The 23,021-nt window shown below is 34.2% G+C and overlaps 1 protein-coding gene across 10 annotated transcripts in view; it reads left to right on the top strand.

The window, feature by feature from the left end:
• LOC121873532 (protein draper-like) overlaps window positions 1-19,398 on the top strand; it is a 125,030-nt gene extending 105,632 nt beyond the window's left edge. For 6 of the 10 annotated variants that reach the window (XM_042377139.1, XM_042377143.1, XM_042377140.1 and 3 more), the window contains 4 exons: window positions 143-178; window positions 3,765-3,953; window positions 4,627-4,815; window positions 18,460-19,398. In XM_042377139.1, coding sequence (XP_042233073.1) covers window positions 143-178; window positions 3,765-3,953; window positions 4,627-4,815; window positions 18,460-18,956 — 911 coding nt within the window. In that variant the 3' untranslated portion in view covers window positions 18,957-19,398. Of the gene's footprint in view, window positions 1-142; window positions 179-3,764; window positions 3,954-4,626; window positions 4,816-9,790; window positions 9,835-16,830; window positions 16,932-18,459 lie in introns of all 10 variants that reach the window. The other 4 variants (XM_042377141.1, XM_042377145.1, XR_006090261.1 and 1 more) reach the window with 3 other exon arrangements.
• The last annotated feature ends 3,623 nt before the right edge of the window (window positions 19,399-23,021 follow it).

Raw genomic sequence — 23,021 nt, 5'->3', positions numbered from 1 at the left:
ACATGCACACATTATTCACTCTGCTTGTATGCTTATGTCTTTACTATAATACCACATTTGAGATCTGTTTGATAATTTTAAGAAAGTGAATCACATAGGCCAGAATATAACACTCTAACTTGAGCATCTTATTTACTTTAAGGACAACCTGTAGCCAAAAGATGGAGTTCTATAGCAGGTACTGCACTTTTACAATTTTTTTTTATGTACGATAATTGATAGCTTACATTGAAGAGAGCAGCATATTACCCTTGAATGAGATATGATAGAATCAGCAATTTTGAATTTTTTCACAATTTGTCATCTAGGCATGTCTGTCTATCTACCTTTGGTCGTTATCTTGCACTGCATTGTTAACCTCCTTGAAAACTTATTATGTGATGATGCAACAACTGGATGAACTAGAATAAGAAGAAAGAGAAAGAATTTTCATTTAGAGGGTCTGAACTTCTCACCTGTTAGGTCTGTAAATGACAATGACAAATAAAATAATGAGATAGGAAACTGGTAGGTAAATGCTCAGAATGTTGATGATGTAAATTACACAATAGTTCTTTTGAAAATTTTGCATGTACTGTTTAGTGTCCCAGCATATTACCTTAAGGCTTTAAATTTTTGTATTGCCCATAAAAAGGTTTATAGCCGGGTAAAGGTAAATCTGTAAGTTAGCAATATAGGTAAATTCTTCAGCAACAAGTCTTGATGAACACCAAGGACAAATGTATTGAGCTATTTAATATTTTGTTAAAGGTTACTTTATAACTACTAAGGAATTAGTTATACTAGTAGCTGTATAATAATGGACCAAGCTGTATATACATACTGTACAGCCATCTTCTTGCAGAAAATACAATTAATCTTGACTTGATTTTGTGCCGATTAATTTGGAACTTGTTGGCTTGTTTTTGTGCCTATTAATTTGGAACTTGTTGGCTTTTACCTTAATCCAGTACTCCCAGACTGTTTTATTTGTTAGAAGAATATTGGATATTTCATAGAGTTTATAGGTTTAAAATTCATATAGCCTAAAGTTGTATATGCCAAGTTCATGTTTGGTCATATTTCTGTCAGTAATATAAGAATGGGCACAATTATACTTTATAGGCCTTACACAGTTACTTCTAAGAAGTGACATTTGTGCATTTTCTATATTTATGAAAATGTCAGGGGGTAAAAAATTATTAATTTGGGAGGGAGGGGAAATTTGCCCCCTTTATTTTCATAATTTATTTAATAAATAGTTGCTCACAAGTACAGTGTTCCACCCCTCTGTGGCCTTTTTGAACATGTAGCCAACAATTTTTTATTTATTTAATTTTTTCCTGTTAATATTTGTACTCGGAATTTGTGCTAAAGCGATATGATAGCTGTAATATCTGTAAAGAAGGTTCGAATATGATTCCAGTGATGCCACATGTTGGGAAAGGTCACCTAGGGGTGGAACACTATATACCTGTGAGCAACTGTACTTGGGTCTTGTAATGAGGTTCCTTTGTATACTGTTGGCCTTAAACAATGATGCAAATTGATTTCCGACACACAGAGGTCAAATGCCAAGAAAAATAGTTTTTGGTTATTCGTTTTTACTTGAAACTCTGTAAAAAGATGCCATGCTACAGCCCCCAAACAACACTACCATCTTTAAGTTGCCAGCAGTGTTTGTGACAGCACCAAGTATAAACTTCAATACCCTAAGCTTGACTAACACAGGAACTTGTTCACATGCATTCAAGAGCCTGTACATGCCCATTACTTAACATTATACAACAATAGTGACCACCCACCCAACTGGCTAGGTAACCTGACAAGTGGCAAAGGTGATAAAGTTTAAAGTGAAATAAAGGTTATTTAATTCTGTATGAGAGATTGATTATGTACTCTTGTCATAAAAGTAAGATACAGATAAAAGCATATGTGTTTCTCTTTACATGATTTGATATTTGTATTTTAATGTAGCTTTTAAATGAGGAGAGCACATCAGCTAGATTGAGCAAATGAGAAAGTGATATTGTTCTTGATTGTACTCATTGCAACCAATCTTGTTCTGAAGCAGGAAAGACTTGCAAGAATAAACAAAAATAAATGACACAGGCATGAATTTAGAAACTTTTAGTGCCAGACCTGATTCAAAATTGCTGATCCCTAAATATTCTTCTTGATCAGTTTTAGAATGTTAGGAAAAAAGAAGCTTATGTTCTTACATACAGTATTTGTAGAGTAGCTCAGACAGTACAGGTTGGTGCACACTCATGAAACTAGCACTTTCAGCTTTCTAGGAAAGTAGTAAATTATGTTTTACTTGAATTTTTAATTTTTTTATGACATCCATTTTGCACTTTAGGGATTTATCTGCACCATAGCTCATCAGAATGGGAGAGTGAACACCGCTTTGGATTATTTTACACGGAAGCATTGTTGGGAAAACCTTGCTAAGAATGTGTTGTCTTGTAGCGTATTAAATGAACTTTTGTATATCAAGCAGACCACAACATTTGATAAATGGTGATGGGTTTACTGTTGTTTAATAATTATGATAGATGGTTTTTTGTTTCACAAAAGCGCCAGCTCTTCTAAAGAATTCACTAGCGCTTGAAACACTATAAAGTCAAAGACCTGAGAATAAAAAAAATATTTTACCAAAGATTTTTTTTTTTAAGTGACAGTTCATATGTCCTTAAGTTGTAACACTTCCTAGACCTTGTAAATCTCCATTATAACATAGTTTTAAATAATTAAATTACCATTGATGAATGGAAGTACTGTAACCAAGTGTAAAATATATCGAGAAAATTAGCTTTATTAATATAGAGAGATTTGAGAGTTGAAATGTGTCATAATACTACTCTTACTGTACTTCATGGTTCTAATTATCCTCACCTAGACCATATGATTATTCAGCTGTAGCAGGAACTGTTGAATTTTGGTCTAATTTATCAGATGTAACGTACACAGCATTGAAAGTGAAAATGTGTTTAATAAATAGGTTCTGTGTACTTTGTTTGCCTGCATTTTACCCAAATATCTAATTACTAGCAGACAAGTAGCAATGATTTTAGAAATGATTAAGTTTGGTAGTTGTAACACCAAGGTCTTGACAGCAAGTTACCAAATAAAGGTTATGAGATCAGTTTCATCACCATTAATCAAGGTTGAGGTTTGCAGTATATGATATATTCAGTATTTTGAAGTAATGCATCATTCTTGTGTAAATCAGATAATATATAAGAAATGTTATCAGCTCTCCAAGGTTTAACTCAACCCATACATGCAAGTGATTTGCACCTTAGATAATTATGTAACACTTTCTTGTGTTACAATGGTGGTGGTGGTGGTGAGGGACCATGTACACCTTAAACTGTTCCTCCACAGATTTACTGCATCTGTAGTTAATTTTTGCATCTTGAGCATCCAAGTTCCAGCACTGCAAGTTCAAGGACATTGATGCAGCTCTTAGTCTGGTTGTGTTGCTTGTTGTGCCCAGGAACACTTGAGTGATTCCTGGTTAATGATATGGATATATTTGATTTTGGAAAACAATATTGTGAATGAGACTTCCTGAAGTGGCCTCTTGCTAAACATTCAATAGGTTGCTATTAAGCCAGCATGACTTGTGCCTTTATAATTAATACAGTACCTCATTAAATATTTATTTTAAACTGTTTAAAAAAATACTAATTATTCACAATATTTAAAGTTTGTTGGTAAGAATTAATTTTTATATGTTGTGTTTAAACTGAGAATCTTACTCCAAAATCGGTTTTCAGATCAACATCACTTTGACAATCCTGTATATGCCTACCAGTCTGTGAGTAAGTCACAACCCAACCTGCTGGAGAATGGCAATTTAAACAATGGTGTCACCATTAAGAATAATCTTTCAATCAAAGATGACAAGAACAGAGAGTGGGAGAAACTTGGCACCTTCACTTTTCATGATGATGCTTGTAGTTTAGGTGAGTACTTCTTTCAACTTAATAGTCACTCATTTAATATACAGTATGGAAAAAAATCTCTATTTACTCTTTGACATTAGAATCTTACTCATAACTTTACTGTCATGTTATGATAATATACTTGATCCTTAGTCACAGAAACCAGTGTTACAGTAAACCATCAAAAGTCCAGACATTTTGAAGGGAAGGGGGGTCCGGCCTTGCCCAATGTCCGAACTTGTATCAAATTCGGGTTCTGGGGACTACTGTGCAACTAAGTAGCCACTCATTAGCATCCCAATGACCCTTAAATGTGTATTTTAATGTGCAATAAATGTCAAGTGTGTTTCCTTTTACAATTTTACTTTATATATATATATATATATATATATATATATATATATATATATATATATATATATATATATATATATATATATATATATATATATATATATATATATATATATATATATATATATATATATATATATATATATATATATATATAATATATATATATATATATATACAATTAGGGGGATTCGCCAGGATTCGAACCCACGGCCCACTAGCCCATGACTGTGACCGGGGAACGCTAACCATTCATCCCCTCCCTGCTTGCAAGGGGGGGGGGGAAACTGTCTGTTGCTGCCATCGCATTTGTTTTCATTTATTCATTAATATATTTCAGGAGCTGTTGGGGGCCACTACGATGTGCCGTCAACACTTCAAAGACAAGCGCGCGTAAAGGCTTTAGAGGCAGATGCCACTAATCCCAATCTTAATATCTACCATTCCATTGAGAGTTTAAAGGACAATAGACTCGTGGAGCACGTTTATGATGAAATAAAACAACGACCTCCTCCTCCAAAAGATCCAGGTTTGTGCATTTCTTAACATTGTTCATTCATTTAAGTGTGACATGATTAATTCATCAGCGGTAACCGGTGTTAGTGCTGACTGTAAAGTACGGCAGAATTTGACATGCTAAATTATTTCCATACAGGTTCATAAGTTCTAATATTACAAAATATGTTAACTTTTTCTGCAAGCCATTGGTAAAAAAGCAGGTTAGTGCTTCAAAAAGCAATTTCATCCAGTAGCTCTAGCATTAATTCAGATGTTTGGAGGAAGTTAAGGTTTGCAATTTCACAAACCACAGGATCTCATATTAGAACATTTAACCAGAACCTGGCTGTTCCTTAGCTCACGTATATGCTTGTGTTACACCACAGCATAAGTTGATGGTGTATAGGGTTTTGGAGTGAGTGAGTTGATCTTCTTAGAAGTGAATAGGGTCTGGTTTTAGCATTTATAGATAAGTGATGCACATACAGTGTTGTAGAAAGACTGAATGTGAGGAGTATTGACAGACTGAATGAGTATTTCATGAAAATGGAATGACCCATAATTATTGTGCAAGAGAAAATAATATCAATAAAGGAAATGGGACACAATTTTTGTTGAACCTTCAACAGAATGGAACAAATTTCCAAACCTCAGAAAATTTTGATTATGAGCATTAATTCAAAATTTTACCTCTAGATTTCAGACATGAAACATTTCTTTATATTGAGAACAGAAAGTATTCATGTGGTGTTCTGCCAGGGGTGTCTGGACGATGCTTCCTTCCAGAAATATATAAACCTTGTTCACACATTACTGTCAACCATTACTCTGCCCAAGCTCAAATGTGTTTGTTTCTTAATTCTTTGTCCCACAATAGACAGATGTCTATTTATCATTGAGGTACCAAAGTTCATTGATGTCTACTCTTCATATGTTCCCATTTCTCTCCTTTACCAATAGCCCAGTGCCAACCTTAATCAAACCCTAACCTATGCTATGTTGCTGACATAAAGGGCAAATTAAGAGGCACTTTACTGGTACGGTACTGTCTTGTGTAAATGTGGTAGAATGAGATTATCATATACATAAGTGGTATTGGAGGGTTTAGTTATGAAATTGTTTGTTGTCATTCTTGTGAAAAATGACAGCTTAAATCCATAATTGAGTTTGTGAAAGTTGCTTCATTTTTCTTGCAAATTTATTACCCTATTTCAGTGTTACATACTTGACAACAAATGTAAGATTATAAAATTTCCTAAAGAAGGATTTACTTAAGACAGGCAGACATTATTTGTATAACCGCTTCTTAGTTAGATTATTGTTTTCCTTTTTTGGTACTGCATGCATGTCTTAACTTCTACACAGTGGAGTTTGTTGTGGTGCACAAGTCACAAGAAAACAGTACATATACTGTATGCTGTAACAATTCAGTTTCTTACTCAGTTGTTGCTTCATGGCAGTAATCAGACACACTCCCTTCCTTTTCTCTTGTAACAGATGTGTTCTGAACATCTTTGCAGAATGCATATGTTAATGGGTAGTTAACAAGAGTGAAGGGAGAATGTGTTCTTTTTGATTAGAAAGAAATATGAACTCCCATAATGTTGGGTTAATTAAACTATAACCTAACTTTGGTAATTGTATTGTCTACTTATGTTATATAAAAGTGATAATCTCATTGTGCACCACTGCAAGTCCACAACACCTGATGTTTTTGTTGAATTATCCATTAATTTTTAGCCCTCTTAAACCTAATAAGTGTTACATATTAGAGATGAAACTTGGTGTTCTAAAGCCAACCCAAACCCCAAAACATTTGGGTTTGGTCGGATACAAATTGACAGTTAAGGTTTTGGATTGCAACATATCTGATTGTTTTGTATTCAGGCACATCTCACGTTCAGAATCCTTCTGCACTGTTTTTAGGTGTCAAGTTAGTTGTTGGATTACTCATCAGCTGGCCTTAGACAGGTTTATGGCCAATTTCTCTGGTTTGACCTTTGGTGAGAAAAGAATTGGAATCATTTCATACATATGTATTATCATAATCATGATGATGTCATTGTCAGTTTAATGGAATATGTTTCAAAGTAATGCAACTTCATTAGGAAAAAAGTACAAAATGAATACTTTAGCAAAACCTTTTGGAATATTTATAAGTTTTTATTTTGGGCTTGAAATCACTTCACTTTAGTAACCCCCAAAGCACATGGTAACTAAACTGATATATCATCTGATATATCATTTTTAGCCAGACTACAGGACTTAATGAGTTATAATGGTTACTTTAGGAGCTTTCATTCAAATGTTAAATTTCTCTCTAATTTATCTTTTAGCCACAAATAAACACTTGTTTAAATGTAATATATATTGCCCAGATTTAATTCACCACCTTTAAAACAGTGTAAAAATACAAACGTCATGACTTTCTTAACCAAGAATTTCAGCCCGATATGCTTCTTTAGGCCTAGAAATTAAATAATAATAATAATTGGATTTTTCTCGGAGGCGCCTTTTTTTTTCTAAGCGACTTTTGTCAAGCCTCAAATTTCCTTTAAAAGATGAATTTTGGTGGGCCATTCTTTTTGGTCATCCAAGTACCAGTTCACCAGCTGTGTGCTTAGTGTATGTGCACTTGCATTATCTACCCTAGATCTGAACTGCAGTTAAGACATACTCATCCTGAACTTATCCAGACCATGAAGACAATAAAACCTCCATTTAACGGACACCAATCTTAACAGGTATAGTCCGTTATATGGAAGTTTCACATCTAACGGACTTCAATATAATATAGACTGTATTCTCCCACAGGCTCCGTTATATGGAGGTTTTATATGTAACGAGCCTCATTACAATGGACTACACTCCCCCCATATAGTCCATTAATCTGTAATAGCTAATCTGGACCAGAATCCATTCAGATGATTTTCAACCTCAATTCCAATAGTATTTTTATCAAATTGGATTCAGGTTCTGGACAATTTCTCACCTCTATTGTAATAAATAAATGGGTGGTTAGTATTAAACAAGTAGTTAATTAAAATACTGTAAAGTCATTTTAATTTCAAGTAAAATAGTTAGCATGATTCAAGCCTCTTACTAAAGAAAGAAAGTATAGTTTTTGGCCACTTCAGACACTTAAAGTTAGTTCCTTCACATTAAAGATACAATTCCTTTTAGCCCTGGGATTAACCTTATACTGTGCAGTACAGTACTTTGTTTTATGTTAGAGTAGTTGTGTGCCAGTATTCCTTTGATAAGAAGTCTGCATTTAATGATTAAAGGGATTACTAATTTTGTTTCTAGTCTTTTTATTTTGTCAATTAGTGTTGTATTGATGACTATGCCTAAGTCTTTAAATTGTGTTCTGATACTTGTATCTACTTTACTACTGCTCTATATAGAGCTTTTTATTCGTGTATATCCTTCTTTAGGAAGCTGCTCAATAAAAATGCTGGCTCCCAGTACAGTACAGTATTATTAAATTGCGATAATTTTAGATGATTTGGTGTTACTGCTTCCAACTGCCAATACAGTTCTTGAAGAAAGTTGAGAATGGGCAAGTTAGTGTTGATATTGTTGGGCTGTTTCCATTCTGTTTGGGGATAGCATTTTATTGATCCTTTGTCAATCACATGACATACTTTTTACAACTATTTAACAAAAAGTAAAGATGGAAAAAATGATGAATATCCAAGTTAAGAAAATACACCAAAGCTGCAATTCTCTTTATTCTCACAATGCATGAGGAACTAATTATTTTGTATTTTTCTTCATTAGGAAACTTTCTGTTCATTTGCAGTCTCATTGGGTTATTAGTTTGAGATGAATATGATAAAGGAATTGCATATAGTACATAGAGTTGATGAATGAAGTTATTTGCTGATAGTGTTGTGTATGGCTGCCATACTTGAATATTGTTTGCCACTCTTCAAAATTTGTTAACTACTGTTTTGCAAATTTAGTGATCCTAAACAATAATGACTTAAAATCCCACAAGAACCCTAAATTATTACGATACACAATACTTTAGGATGTGCAATAAACAGGAACCTAAAAAAAAAAGTAAGAATAAGTCTGATCACCTGATTCTGACTAACAAATTTTCTTCAGTGATAAGACTTTTTTTCCTACTAATCTTTAGGTTCCTATTTATTGCACATCCTAATATATAGTAATAATATAATAACCAATTAGGGTTCTTGAATAAAAGCATAAAAACCTATGTTTACTTGGTGTTCAGTTTCATAGTTTATAAAGTAATACTGTACATGTGACTGATTGGCAATATTGCTTGTTAGCTTGTGTGATTCAGTATTGAACAGTGTGAAGATGATCTATAGTACTGTCGTCAGAATATATATAAATAACACACCCCATGAGACTACTGTACCACCTTTGAATTATTTTTTTTTTTTTTTATGGTGATCCTTCTTAAGTGAATATCTGCCACCCAATATTCTACAGTGATAAAGATCTGAGAAGAATGTTATTTTCCTTGCCATAGTGACATGTTGGTTTCATTGTCCTGAGGAGACTGTGAATATGAAAACTAAGTGCAGTTTATACAGTGTAGTCTTTTAATTTTTATTTTTTTAGTTTTTTGAGTAATAAGTGTGTGTGTGTGTGTGTGCGTGCGTGCGTGCGTGTGCGTGCGTGCGTGCGTGCGTGCATGCGTGCGTGCGCCACTGAACATACTAAGGTACTCACTCTATCTTATTAGTGGCAGTTGGTCAAGAATGTGAACCTTTCAGACCAGAAGTAAACAATCATAGATATATTTTGGTTCTGATAGATGACTTAAGTAAATGATTTGTCCATAAGCTATGTACTTAGTATCTGCAGCTCATGGTCCTGTGGCAAGAGTGTGGTGAAAGGAAAATACATATGTATTACAACTGGGTAGCATTTATTTTTCTTCTCTAAAGCACAGAATTGGATTTATTTCCGTGAGTCTAGACACTTGCACAGTATTCTCTAATGTTGATATAAATTCCCCACAGATTTCAACAAAACTGCTGTAACTGGAAATATCTACTTCTTATAGGTATATTAATGCTGGTCTGTTAATAGTGTTAGTGAATTGTTGCTTTGGTGTACTGTACTCTACTCACATTTCTACTTTTTGGAAATAGGTTTTTTTTCTGTTTTGAGAATATTTATTTATTCTTAAGTGTTTTAGATCTCCTTGTTACAGAATATATATTGGAGTATTAGTTTCATCACTAGTGGTGGACATTTATCACAGTTATGACAAAATGCATGGTTACACTTTTCTTTTGATACACTAGTAATGTACTACTAACCTGTGTTGATAATACATTTTAAATAATGCCATTTGCCTCTCTTTTATTGACAAACTTTATTAACCAATACATTTAATGTGTTGGTTCCCTAGAGTTTTAACCATTTAATAACTGTTGAGGCTTATGGCACTTTATATCTACTTTTAAACTATGCAACTCAATAGCCAGAATTATCTACATCATTATTGTTTATGGTCACAAAAGGAAGAGCTAACGAGTTTGGAGTGTATAGCATGTAAGTTTCAAGACTAGATGTTCAATGGTAATGGCAGTTGTGCTCTTACAATGTTGGCTATTGGTTGCTATTCTCTTAACTGATCAAGCATGAGGTGTAATATTCCCATGTATTTTTCTTAAGGCTTGGAAGCTTAGAGGATCAAACCCAAGGTACGAGAATATTTTACCTCATGCCCAGTCTTGCCTCCCCTTTCTCTCCTTGCACCCACCCTTACACTCCATACATTTAACCCAAGGCTCCTTCCTTATAATGTCATAACTTTGTGGTAAAGTCAGTTCCTTTACTCCCTGACAACCTCAGGATAAAGTGCTTTTTTTTTTATAGTACAGTACTGTATATGTATTAAAAAGAAGTTAGAAATATTGATTTTACCACATTTTAAGATTGAAGACCTTGCACGGTGCTTGTGTCTGCTGAATAGTCTTGTGTAACACATTTTACAGTAGCATATGATCTTGGATGAGGTTTTTAGCATCAGTTACAGAATTTTCATCGACTCGTGAAACTCCACCCGCTGCGTTGTTAGCGGACTGTATGCGTTGTGCATTGACTGTATCAGCTTCTTATGGTGTTTCCTCATGTTCATGCCTCCAGATTTCCAGAGAAAAAGTGTTCAGACAATGATAAATTATAAAAAAGTTCTGAAATTATATGCCTCAGAGTTCAGTTGAATGGTATAAAGATTTCCTTATATTAGACTTGCCTCTAGCTGAGTGTTTCAGGCAATCTATATGTATATCCTGCATGCTGTTGTCAGCTTTTCAGGAGAATAGTGCATGCAAAATCCCCCAAATTTTAATGATAATTAATTTCTACTTATTCAAATGCCTACAAAGGCAGTGCTTGAAACATTTGCTTCAGTAATATTATGCATGATGGCTTTATTATGTACTTGAACAATTTGCCATTTTGCTTGCACTAACAAATAATTGCGTGGGAAGTAGCTGCCCCAATGTTTATATAAAAAGTTGGGGAAGACTGAAAGGCTTCAGTAAAAGTAGTGGGAATGATAGAAAGAAATAAGTTTATTGGATAAACCTTCAGTCAAAGAAAAGGAAAAGGGAGGAAGAAATAGAGAAATGATAAAATATGAGAAGTGGGATTAAATAGTTTTAAAATTATGATATAAAGTTGTTTGCCAAATGGGTCAGTATGGGAACAAGGAAGCCATTACTAGCCTGGAGAACCAGACCTCTACATGGGATAAGCAAGAGCACTAGATTTACTGCTATCATAAATGAATTACAGTGGTCGGTCATGGTTTCTGATCAGTCAGATTTATTCTTTACTGGCTTCTTAGATTCTATTATATATAAGGGAGAGAGTGCTCATATTTTTTCATTGAAGTACTGGCATTATAAAAGGTATACAGCATTTATATGAACAAAATTTTGAGGTTTAACCCTACAGTAGCTTGGGTGACAACAGTAAATTTGAGGTTTTCACAGCTTTTGCACATCTTTCATGATCATATTGTTTGGTAATTTCTGCAGAGTTTTATTTGTAGCATGATAGTCTGGAGCAAATTTTCACCATGAGTCTTAAGGGTTCATATTAGTCAGTCTTAGTTAGTGTTGTGTACTCCAGCAGACTCGGAGCTGCCTATTCATAAAGATCCTGATAAAAGATACTACTGGGAAAAGGACAGCCCAGGTATTAGAAAATGGTGGGAAGTTGTCTCTGTGATTTTCAAACTTCCAGACCAGAAAATACCTCCAAGCTTGGGGCCAAGAACCTCAACCAGAACTTTAGCCTTGGTCTGAACTTTCCTTTGTCACAAAATCAATTGTCAATTAATTTTGTATACTGTATAGAAATTTGTTTCACTCGAGATAAGTTAAGGATAAATGGAAATCATGTTTTTTAAGGCTCGACACACCTGTCCTAATTAACTCGGAAAGTGAGTAGGTTGATTCATACCAAAATCGGATTCTTCTGTAAACTCGCTTCAAAATGTTTGACCAATTTTTCATCTAGACTAGTCTCGTTTTACAGCAGAATGGCCATGTTACACCTGAATATCATTATCCTAACAAATGTCCATAAATTCCTAGTTCCTGGATTGGCTTATCACTGTCTTGTCTCCCATTTATGTCCCATCAAAATCTCCTCCCCCTCTGATCAATTAATTTTTTTATTTTCACAAGTTCCTTCTACTTGTCCATCTTCTATCACCAGCATCCTCTCCAGGTCTCCATACTGCATATCCCATGTCCTTAATCCTGTCTTTTTCTTCTTTTCAAACTCGACTTCCTTTCCTTAGATGTACTTCACTAGTCATCCCTTAATTATTCACCAGTTTCACATTAGCATATTCCCGTATAATTTGTATTACTCCAACAGTTGCCATCACAAAGGCCATTATTTATATCATCCTGCAAGTCAGAGAGCTTTTTTTTTTTCCTCTCCTAGTGCAGTCGATCAGCAGGCTCACATCCCCTCATATAAACCTCCACCCATATGCTTTGTTGATACTGTTGTCCTACATGCATCGACTCACTGCAAAATCTCAAACCACATCCTCCCTCTTTAGTGATATTTGCCAAAGTGTAATAGTTTAGTAGTTAAATACGGTTTAATTTGTAAGATTATATTATTTGAATATTTTGAAATTTGTTGAAATTTGTAAGTCATGTCAACTAGTGCTGCAGTAGTGGTAATTGGTTATGTTGCTTATAAATCAAACTTACCATAAAAATGACATCTTCAACATTCCTATAGTACAATATTGAATTAACCGACATGCTCATTTGCTGTGAGAACAAGAGTGAGACTACAAAGAATGTGCGCAGAGATGTAGGGGCAGTTCTTACAAAGGTAAGTGGGGGTGACAGAAACATGGTCATGGTCGTGCAGAGACAAAACCAAAGCCTTCGTCACACAATCATGTATTTAGTTCAGTGTGACAGTCTTAACAGAACTGGTCATCTGTTTTGATGATATAGATCAATAGTAGTAATTTGAGTTCGGAACCATGTCTGAATAATTAATTACTTTTCTTTTCTTTTTTTTTTTAGAGAGATGATCATTGATACAGTACCCAAGAGTTTGTATATAAAGGAGGGAATTGTTCAAGTATTAGGGGAGGGGGGGGGGATTTAATTAAACCTCCATTTAAAAATATGTATACCGGGTATCCCAGAAAAATGTCCCTAAAATAGTTTGGCTCAGATAAATACACTGCACAAAACTAATTCATTTCTGTTTGCTTTATTTTAATGCCAAAGCCTATAAGTTTATTTTCACACCACATGTTCAATGTAAGCCCCTTTCCCACCAATCACAGCTCGTATTCTAACAGCTAGATTGTTCATCACTCTTGGGAAAGTTTCAAGTGGATTATTCCGAATTTCACGTCTGATGTTGTCCTCGAGTTGTTCGAGGTTCCTTGGTTTCGGGTTGGCGTAAATCCTATCCTTCATATACCCCCAGAGAAAGAAATCTGGGGGTATCAGGTCAGAGGAATAGGGAGGCCACTCAACATCTTCATACAAGGAAATCAAACGGCTTGGGAAGTGCTGCAGTAGAAATTTTCTAGTTTCCCTTGTGGTATGCGGAGGAGCTCCATCTTGCTGGAACCACTGAGTTCTCATACTTATTTGTACATTCCTACAATGAGCTTGTCTGCACAGTTCCAGAATGTAAAAGTCCTCTATCATGTGACGATAGTTCACCTGATTGACTGTCGCTGTTCTTCCAGCACCATCCTTGAAAGAGTATGGTCCATTGATACCATACCAGCCTATGGCCACCCACTTTGTATCTTTAAGTACAGACCGAGGAGTTTTTTCAACATGAATCCAAGAAACCTTGAACAACTCGAGGACAACATCAGACGTGAAATTCGGAATATTCCACTTGAAACTTTCCCAAGAGTGAGGAACAATCTAGCTGTTAGAATACGAGCTGTGATTGGTGGGAAAGGGGGCTTACATTGAACATGTGGTGTGAAAATAAACTTATAGGCTTTGGAATTAAAATAGAGCACACAAATGAAAAAGTTTTGTGTAGTGTACTTCTCCAAGCCAAATTATTTTAGGGACATTTTTCTAAGATGCCCTATATATTACAGTGTGGGTTTGGTTAACCATAAACTTCCCATTTCTTTGTCCAGATATTTTGAAGAAAACACATAAGTATAACCCACTGCTAGACAAACTACTAAACACCAGGGTTGAGTGTCGGGCATACCTGAAAGCTAAATTTACCAGGGGATTTAATATACTGTACTGTATACGGAGGTACGTCTGTTCATTATTATAGGGGAAACAGACAAAAAAAAATGCTTGGTGGGAATTCTTCAGGATGGAATTCATTAGTGCCCATAGCATGCCCAGTATACAGTATAAAGAAAATATTGGTACCAATCTTCTTTTTTTGTTTGTAGTATTTTGATTTTTCATTAATTATTCCAATTGTATATTTCTGGATGTGTTCTACAAGCTAATCTGCATCAACACTATCACATTTGCATATCAGACTCCTTTTCCAGTGATATCTATATGCAGTGTGACTGTTATAGTGCATTACATTATTTACATGACAAAAGTTACTTTTAATTTTTCCCTTAAAGCCTGGTACATATATAGACTTTGGGTCCTGACACAGAATACTGGAGATTCTATCTTCAGTTTCCATATTGTCACTATTTTGTGGATGAATAATGGTGTAGTTTGTATATCTAGTTCATTACCTCTGAATTGAAGGTCACTATCTGATCTCAACCCATCCCATGTTTCTGTGGTCCTCGCTTTCGGTTTGACTGTGTCTGTATTTTTGTGCTTCAGTTTTATTTGTAGCCTCCGTCTGTACTCGGCTAAATAGCACGGCAGTGGGTATTGGAAGTGTGTTGATGATTTAACTGTATTGGGGCTTTTGATTTACATACTTCATATTCACACAACTGTAAACCCTTCCAAGCTGTTGTTATTATAGTCGACCCTCGTTAATTCGGACCCCTTTAATCCGGATTTCGGATAATTCGGACAAAATCTGAATGAACTTTTTTTTTTTTTTTCTTTAAGATTTGTAGGAATATTACCTACGCGGGCCTTAAGCTAAAATGCTGGTCCACCCACTGCTGGGATAAAACACCAGCGTCTTTTTGGTCAAATGTAACATCTCCACCACTACTGTGGGGGGGGATGCAACTTTTAGCTTCAGACATGAAAAATATTTACCATTTACTGCCAGTAAACAATGGAAACGTAAAATTTGTACCAATTAGTAATGAAAAGTTGTGCAGTTCCTTCAGCAAATGAAGCTCGCCAACTTACAATAGGCTAAATTACCTTACAACGTGTTTTCAGTAGCCTATGTGAAGTTCTTAGCACAGGCTAACTTATCATATCATATACGGTATCACAGTTCTCATTGATCTACAAAAAATACCGGTAATAAAAACCTTTTTGATATTTCACACTTAATATAATACCCGGTAATCTACTTCAACCTCCTATTGTTTACAACGACACATGACGCACCACCAGCTGTTGAGTATCAGCTACACGGTACACGTGTTTTTCGAATCGTTTTCAGTTAAAAAACTGTTACATCACATGTATATTTTACCTTAACTGTGCCTGAATGAATATATTCTCGGAAATAAATAGTAGTTTTGCTGAAACGTGATGTATTTTAATGTAAAATAGGATAAAATACATGACGAAAACAAAAGATTTTACCTAAGCTTCCGATGTTCTTGAGATGTTATTCGTTTTTTTAATAGTTTTCGGTTAAAATACTGTTATATTACAATGGTATTCTATTCATACTGTGCTTGATATAATACATTCACGGAAATGTAATATTTTTGCTGAAATTACGTACGTATTACAGTGGAAAGTGGGATAAAATCGTGACGAAAACAATGACTTTGAAATATAATGCAATATTAACCCCTAAATCGGTTAATTCGGACAATCGGCTAAAACGGACACCCTTCCCCCCCTATTAGTCCGAATTAACGAGGGTCGACTGCACAGTATTTGTCAACTAAATAGATCTATTCATTTTTTCTCTGGTTCCTTGGCTTTAGATCCTTTATATATGACTTAGAAGATAGATATTAAGTTTACTACTGTAATTTTAATACATAATATGAAAATTATTGTATTTTGCCCTTGCACCAAGATGATAGCTCTCTTAATTGTCGCATCATTTTAAGAGTTGTTAATCTAACGGATATGACCCATTAGTTAGTAATTCAAAGCACCAGTGCCAGTGAAGTGATTTGCTTGATAATGGACTCGGGCCTCTTTCTTTTTTCTTTTTTTACTGGGTTTAGCATTTGGTGTTGCTAATGGTTGGGCTGTCTGTATGCCTGATACTCTAACACTGCATACTGATAAATTGTGATTCTTAGATGATGATGTATTTACGTTAAAGAATTTGGTGAGCTACAATGATTATTACATGTCGTTAAAATGTTTGAATTGTGTGAGCTTACTTTTCCCCTCTCTCTCTCCCTTTGTACTGCCCTCTGCTGCCCCTCCACCAGTGTTCACAATATTCAGAAGGAGTGGTTCGTGTAAGTTTGGCGCATATTAATTTGCGTCAGGGTGTAGCAAGACTTGTGTGATGCTCCGTTCCTGTTAGAGGGTAATTCTTTCTCGTCCATACAGTATATCAGTGTTTGTGTTGGCTTAGAGTGTTTCCTTGGAGTTGTGTAAATGTGCTTTAGAGTAACTAAAAAAATTTTATACTGTGTATTTATAAATTCATATATAATTTAGTATGTTTTCTCCCATTCAAGCATGTATGGGCTAGCTTTAGTAGAAAATCTTTACCTAATCAAGAAACTGGCAAACCAAATCAGCTCTTTCAAATTTCCTATTATATGCGATGTTCCTAAAACCTGTTACCATGGTTAAGAGTTGTCCAGAGTTGTTTGTGCTTATTTCCCTGAAATGCCAGAATCAATATTACACTTTACTAATGTCAGTATGGCTAATATTGAAGTACTTGTATATTGCAGCTTTTCCGTTATATATATTCAATGTACTTGATTTTTATTCCTCCCTCTTCTCTTAAACCATTATTAGGATGTTTTTTATTACTTTTATCAAATTTTCAGCATGGTTTACATTTTAATATTCATATTGTTTGTTTTTCACATCACTGTGAATAAACTACTTATGCTGTATGTATAGTACAGTGCTGTATATACAGACACCCACATCACCCTTTAAGATAACTTATTATCTGGTAGATGTAAGTGCAGTATTTCAAAGTGCTTAACAGTACAGTCTATACCAAAAAACACTGCAGAGTTTTCATTTTGAACTAACCACAGCCAAATTCCCCATCAAACAATTTCTGGGCCAGTTCATGTTGTTCCAGGAATAAAAAAAAAGTTATATGATAAAAGGAAGTACAGTACCTATATGTACAAATTTGGCCTTGGTCAGTATCTAAACATAGTGTTAATTGCATCACCGAGAAACCGTGTAGTTTTTCACATTTGCTAAATGATCTATATACAGTACATAAGCCATAACCTCTGCATCTTGAATCCTCTTTTGAACCTGCAGTACTGCCTTAATATTTAGTGGTAATTTTATTACTGATCAAGTTTTCTTTATTATTATTTTACAATATTCATCAGTTTCTCATCTTATTTTATTTCCACTCTGGATTGTTTGAGATCAAGATTTCTCTCTCTCTCTCTCTCTCTCTCAGTATGTAACTACAGGAGCATCTTTGCTGGATTTGCAAATCATTTTATGTTTGTACTATAAGTGGGGCTCCAGTGCAATGCCTGAATTAAATATATAATTTTAAGCATTGTACTGAAAAAACTTTTAGGATTAAATCTTTCAAGATTTATAAAATGGCAAGTAGTCATTGAAGTATATACAGTATCATTTTATTCAGTGCATTGTACGAAATACCTTCAGTTTGCATGGTTATATTTCAATTTTTTTATGAAGGACACTATATGCCAACAAAGAGATGATCTTCCATTCTATTAACCATGTTTTCCTAATGCTGGGTTTTTAAAGCACTTTTCTTGTGACAAGTTTTGTCAAAATAGTAATGTGAATTATTTTTTGTCAAGTGAGGTTTGTTCATAAGATACTTTTTATATTATAAATAAGGAATAATTGACAGAGCTAACTTTTGGCAGATGGTGAGTACGACCACCTGACTTATTCACGTCCAGTGGGCGAAGTGAAGCCGCACTACTACACTATGGCATCTCAGCTACGCCGTTCGGCTGATCAGTTGTCTAAGGAGGCACCCACCACCAGCAGACCTTCAACTGGAACAACCAAGAAGCAACGTTCTACACATTCTTCGTCATCATCATCATCTAATGAGTTGAATATTTCCCGGCCTGAAGCCAATTTAGATGATAACGATGATTACCCTTGTCTAGCTCAAAGTACTAGTGAAGATGGAGTGCCAAAAGTGAGTAATCTCAATCCTGCTGCCAGTGATGATGAATATGCAAGGCTTAAGGTCAACAACTTCGATGTTTCAGTGGATTCTGGAAAGCGAGGTGCTTATGCAAAATTTGAAGATGAATTTAATGTTACTGCCTCCACAGCTCTTGAGGATTCAGACACTAGTCACAACAATACAGCTGAAACAGAGGTCCTAAGTTCACAGATAAACTTTTAAAGTGAATTGATTCTGGGAGGATTTCCAGACAGTGTGTGTAAACTGGACAGTGCAAAATCAAACTTCTTGAAACCTGCATCATTGAATAAAAAGGAGTGGCAAACAATGCTGATTAATAATCCAGGCCTGAAGTAAATGGGGTTTGATGTAAATGAAGATTTTTATACTTGATTGAAGAAAATGGTTTGAAACTGCAATTTGGTCCATAGTGTAGTGTTGCTTATATTGACTGAGCTTCTCAAGTATTGCCCCTGGTCATTAATCTGTTATCATATAACAAGTTAAGACACTGTTGTGCAATTCTCTATGTACAGATTCATATGTAATTTTTATTAGTACATGTTTGCAATTGATAATTTAACTACAATAAGAAACAAAGTAGTGTCCATCCATAGTGATAATTGGTTGTGTATAGATAATTGTGGCAAAAAAATCATCACCTCTTCACCTCTTCATGGCCTTCATAAGTGTAAAAGATATTTTGTGGATAAATATCCAGTGACAAGTTATAAACAAGTTGAATGGATGAATATAAAGGGATTATTATTATTAGTTTGGATAATGAATGTATATTCTGTAGCAGTGTCTTGGATTTGTTAATGTGGGAGAGTGTTTCAAGGTAATGCCATCTATCATGAACATTTGTTAATTTTCACTGCTTTTATATATTTTTTGTAAACTATTATTTTGTGAATTTGAACTGTTTACTACAGTATTTCAGCTGGACTTGAAGGTGATAGTAACAGAGGCTTTTCATAGTATTTATGAATGTTAATATCAAATTTAGTTTTTACAGAATGGACAAAGCTGCTTAATGAAATTCTTAGTGATTCCACATCTTACTATTTTCAGTTTAGTATTGTATTCTTTCTTGTTTTGAGTTGTTTGTTTAATTGGTCTTGGAAATTGGCAAGTTTTAGTAATTTTTAACTTTCTTAAGATTTTAAAGTGTATCAAGTGAAATGAAATAAGGATTTTTTTTGTCTTGTTGATTTAAAGGTTTTATTGAGCAAATATTTTTTTTATATAATTAACTCCATATGCCTGCATTTATGTTTTTGCATGATCTGTGCAAAAATAACTGGCAAGGTTGAACAAGAATTTGCCAAATGTTGTGTCGGGGAGAAAGTTTTCTTAGTGAGTTAAAAAGTTTTCTTTTGGAATTTACTACTTGGCTAATTTTGTCATTGAACTGATGTCTTGGCAGGTTAGAATTGTTCCTGATTATATTTATTTTTTTATCAGACTATATACTATAAAAATGAACTTGATCCTAGTTAAGCTTTAAATATATATACGGTATGCCCATTATCATATCATAGTCATATAGTTTGTTCTGTTTAATGATTTATAGTATAAAAAAAACACACAAGTCTCTTTAGATCCTCTTTGAGTCTCCTATCTAAGCATTCAGCCAATACCTTGGAGTTGAGAAAAGCTTTTGTCTTCAAAAGATTTGACTGATAAAGCTAAACCCTTTGATACCTGTACAATATTACCAAACTGGGCTGTGTAGTTAGTGAATTCTTTCTTGTTTTCCTTCTGTATAACTCATTTAAAATTTCAAAGCCTTTAATATTTCTTTAAAAAAAAACTTGTCTTTGCATTTAACTTTCTTAAAAAGTACATGTTCAGCTTACTTGATCCCCAGAAGAATTGGTGACATGTGTTGCCACTCTCATCATCAGTTCAGCAGTCTTAACACTAGGAATTCATTATGCAGGAAAGGTATTGGTGTTAGTTTTCAGTTTGTCAGCTCTAATTTACATTACTAAGGCCCCTTAAGATTTGACCAAGAAGAATCCTTGTGCTCGTTTAAGATTTTTCACCTAGTCAACTGCTCTTAACATTAATATAAAGGAATATGGATTATGTATCTAGTATACCATTTTTGTATTGTCATCAAAGGCAAAAAAAAAAAATTACCAGAATATACTTAGTGACAATTTGTCTGGCTTTGTACATTTTCTTTTCAGCAGAAATGTTCAAGAAAATTTGTCACACTGAAGATTGATTGTAATGACATGGCAAAATAAGTATAGTTTGGTAGTAAGTTATATCTTCTTTATGAAAAATAGAGAAGCAATTTTTCAGAGTTATTAATAACCAAGACTAACTTGACTTCTCAGGATATACCAGTATGAATATATATACAGTGGTCCCTCGGTTAACGAGCACAATCCGTTCTGGAAGGTTGCTCGTTAACCGAAAAACTCATTAACCGAAACCATTGTTTCAATGGGTTATTGGGTAATTGGTTCCAGCTCACCGAAAATTGCCTAAATTCAACAAAAAAAGGTAGAAAAGTACACTTACTTTGAGGTGTGTATGTAGAAGGCTCCTGGATGATGATGATGGGAATTAGAATGGGGGTGGAGGAGAAGGGAGAAGAGAAGGCATTGGGGTGGAAGAGAAGTCACCCCATGGCACCATTTCACCCATAAAATTTTAGTTCTCTTGGTGTAATTCAAGATAATTTTCTTTAAATCAACACTGCACTGCATTATATATTGTCAATATGTAAAATAAATTTCAAAATGACCAATAATTTGCTTGCAAACACAGAAAAAAGCATTTAGTTGAAGAGAGTCTCAAGCAAGATGTTACCTCCACTGAAAAGACACAAAGACTGACGCCTGTATGGTGTGTTGAGAGGCTGGATGGCACGCATAAAACTAGTTTCATTACCTTCAATTATGTTCAATAATTGTTAAAATGACTAAAAAATTTAATATTAAACTTTTAAAATTATTGAATAGTATAAACTTTTTGATATTTACTAAAATGGTAAGGAATTTAGCCCTAGAACCAATTACTGTATTGGTGGACTAATACTACAGCTGGTGGACCGCCAAATGCAAGCGAAAACATGTTGAGGTCGGCTCGTAAGAAACTCTTAATCGAGGGATTGCTCGTTAACCGAAGTTAAGAATCTTATGGAAGGTAACTCTTAACCGAAATCTTGTTAACCGAGGACCACTGTGTGTATATATATATCTATCTTGATAAACTCACATGGTTTCATTGTGGATCTACATGAAATATATATATATATATATATATATATATATATATATATATATATATATATATATATATATATATATATATATATATATATATATATATATATATATATATATATATATTATATATATATATATATATATATATATATATATATATATATATATATATATATATAGTTATATATATATATATATATATATCTATCTTGATAAACTCACATGTATAATTTTTTCTTTCTAAATCTAATGCCTAAATCTATTACTCACTATGCTATGTGGTAGCTGAAGTTAAGAACAACATAACCTGCCTCAGCATGCATTCTTTCACTACAAGTATATGTGTTATGCTATGGTGTGCCCAAAGCTCTCCATCAAGGTTACCCCAGGTGCTTGAGTGCTACTACAGTATACTGGTTAAGGCCCAAAAAATGTTCATCATTGCACCTTACTTTCAATGATAAATGTGTTTGTTCTTAATTATTATCCCCACTCATAAAGTTGGGGGGCAGGATATAGAAACGGGTTCAGTTAGTCCACATATCCGTCCAAATTTCATATCCAGATCATGTCTCTTCTGGAATATTTCAAGTCTTATAATAGTTTGGATAAATATTAAACTTTGTGGCAAAGGGATGACTTTTTTATTAGAAAACATATGTTTAGTTTTGATATTTTTATTGGTCAGTTTGCTAAGGAAATATTGGACAGTGAGAAGTGAACATAGTAAAGAGTACTGTAGATAATTCTTGGTTATTTGCAATTTAAGGCTTTGCATTTTGATTATTTGTGGTACTCCAATTTTATCTCTTATTTTAAATTTGCCATTGTTAAAATCTCTTGAAGACACTGGCAGTATACTGTATCGGTAAACTTCCAAACAATGAAGAAAAATCATCAGACCTGATGACAAGGGTTAAAATGAACCCATTCACTAAAATTCATTGAGGTGGTAATCCTAATTGTTAGCTGTACCAGCAGTTTGTGTGGCATTCACACATGTCTTCTGGTCCCCATGTGTTACTACAGTTAGATTTTG

Source organism: Homarus americanus, unplaced genomic scaffold (assembly GCF_018991925.1).
Source record: "Homarus americanus isolate GMGI-L3 unplaced genomic scaffold, GMGI_Hamer_2.0 scaffold30858, whole genome shotgun sequence".
In the NCBI taxonomy this organism is placed as follows: domain Eukaryota; kingdom Metazoa; phylum Arthropoda; class Malacostraca; order Decapoda; family Nephropidae; genus Homarus; species Homarus americanus.
Note: the sequence above shows the minus strand (reverse complement) of the source record. Positions and strands in the feature narration are given on the sequence as shown.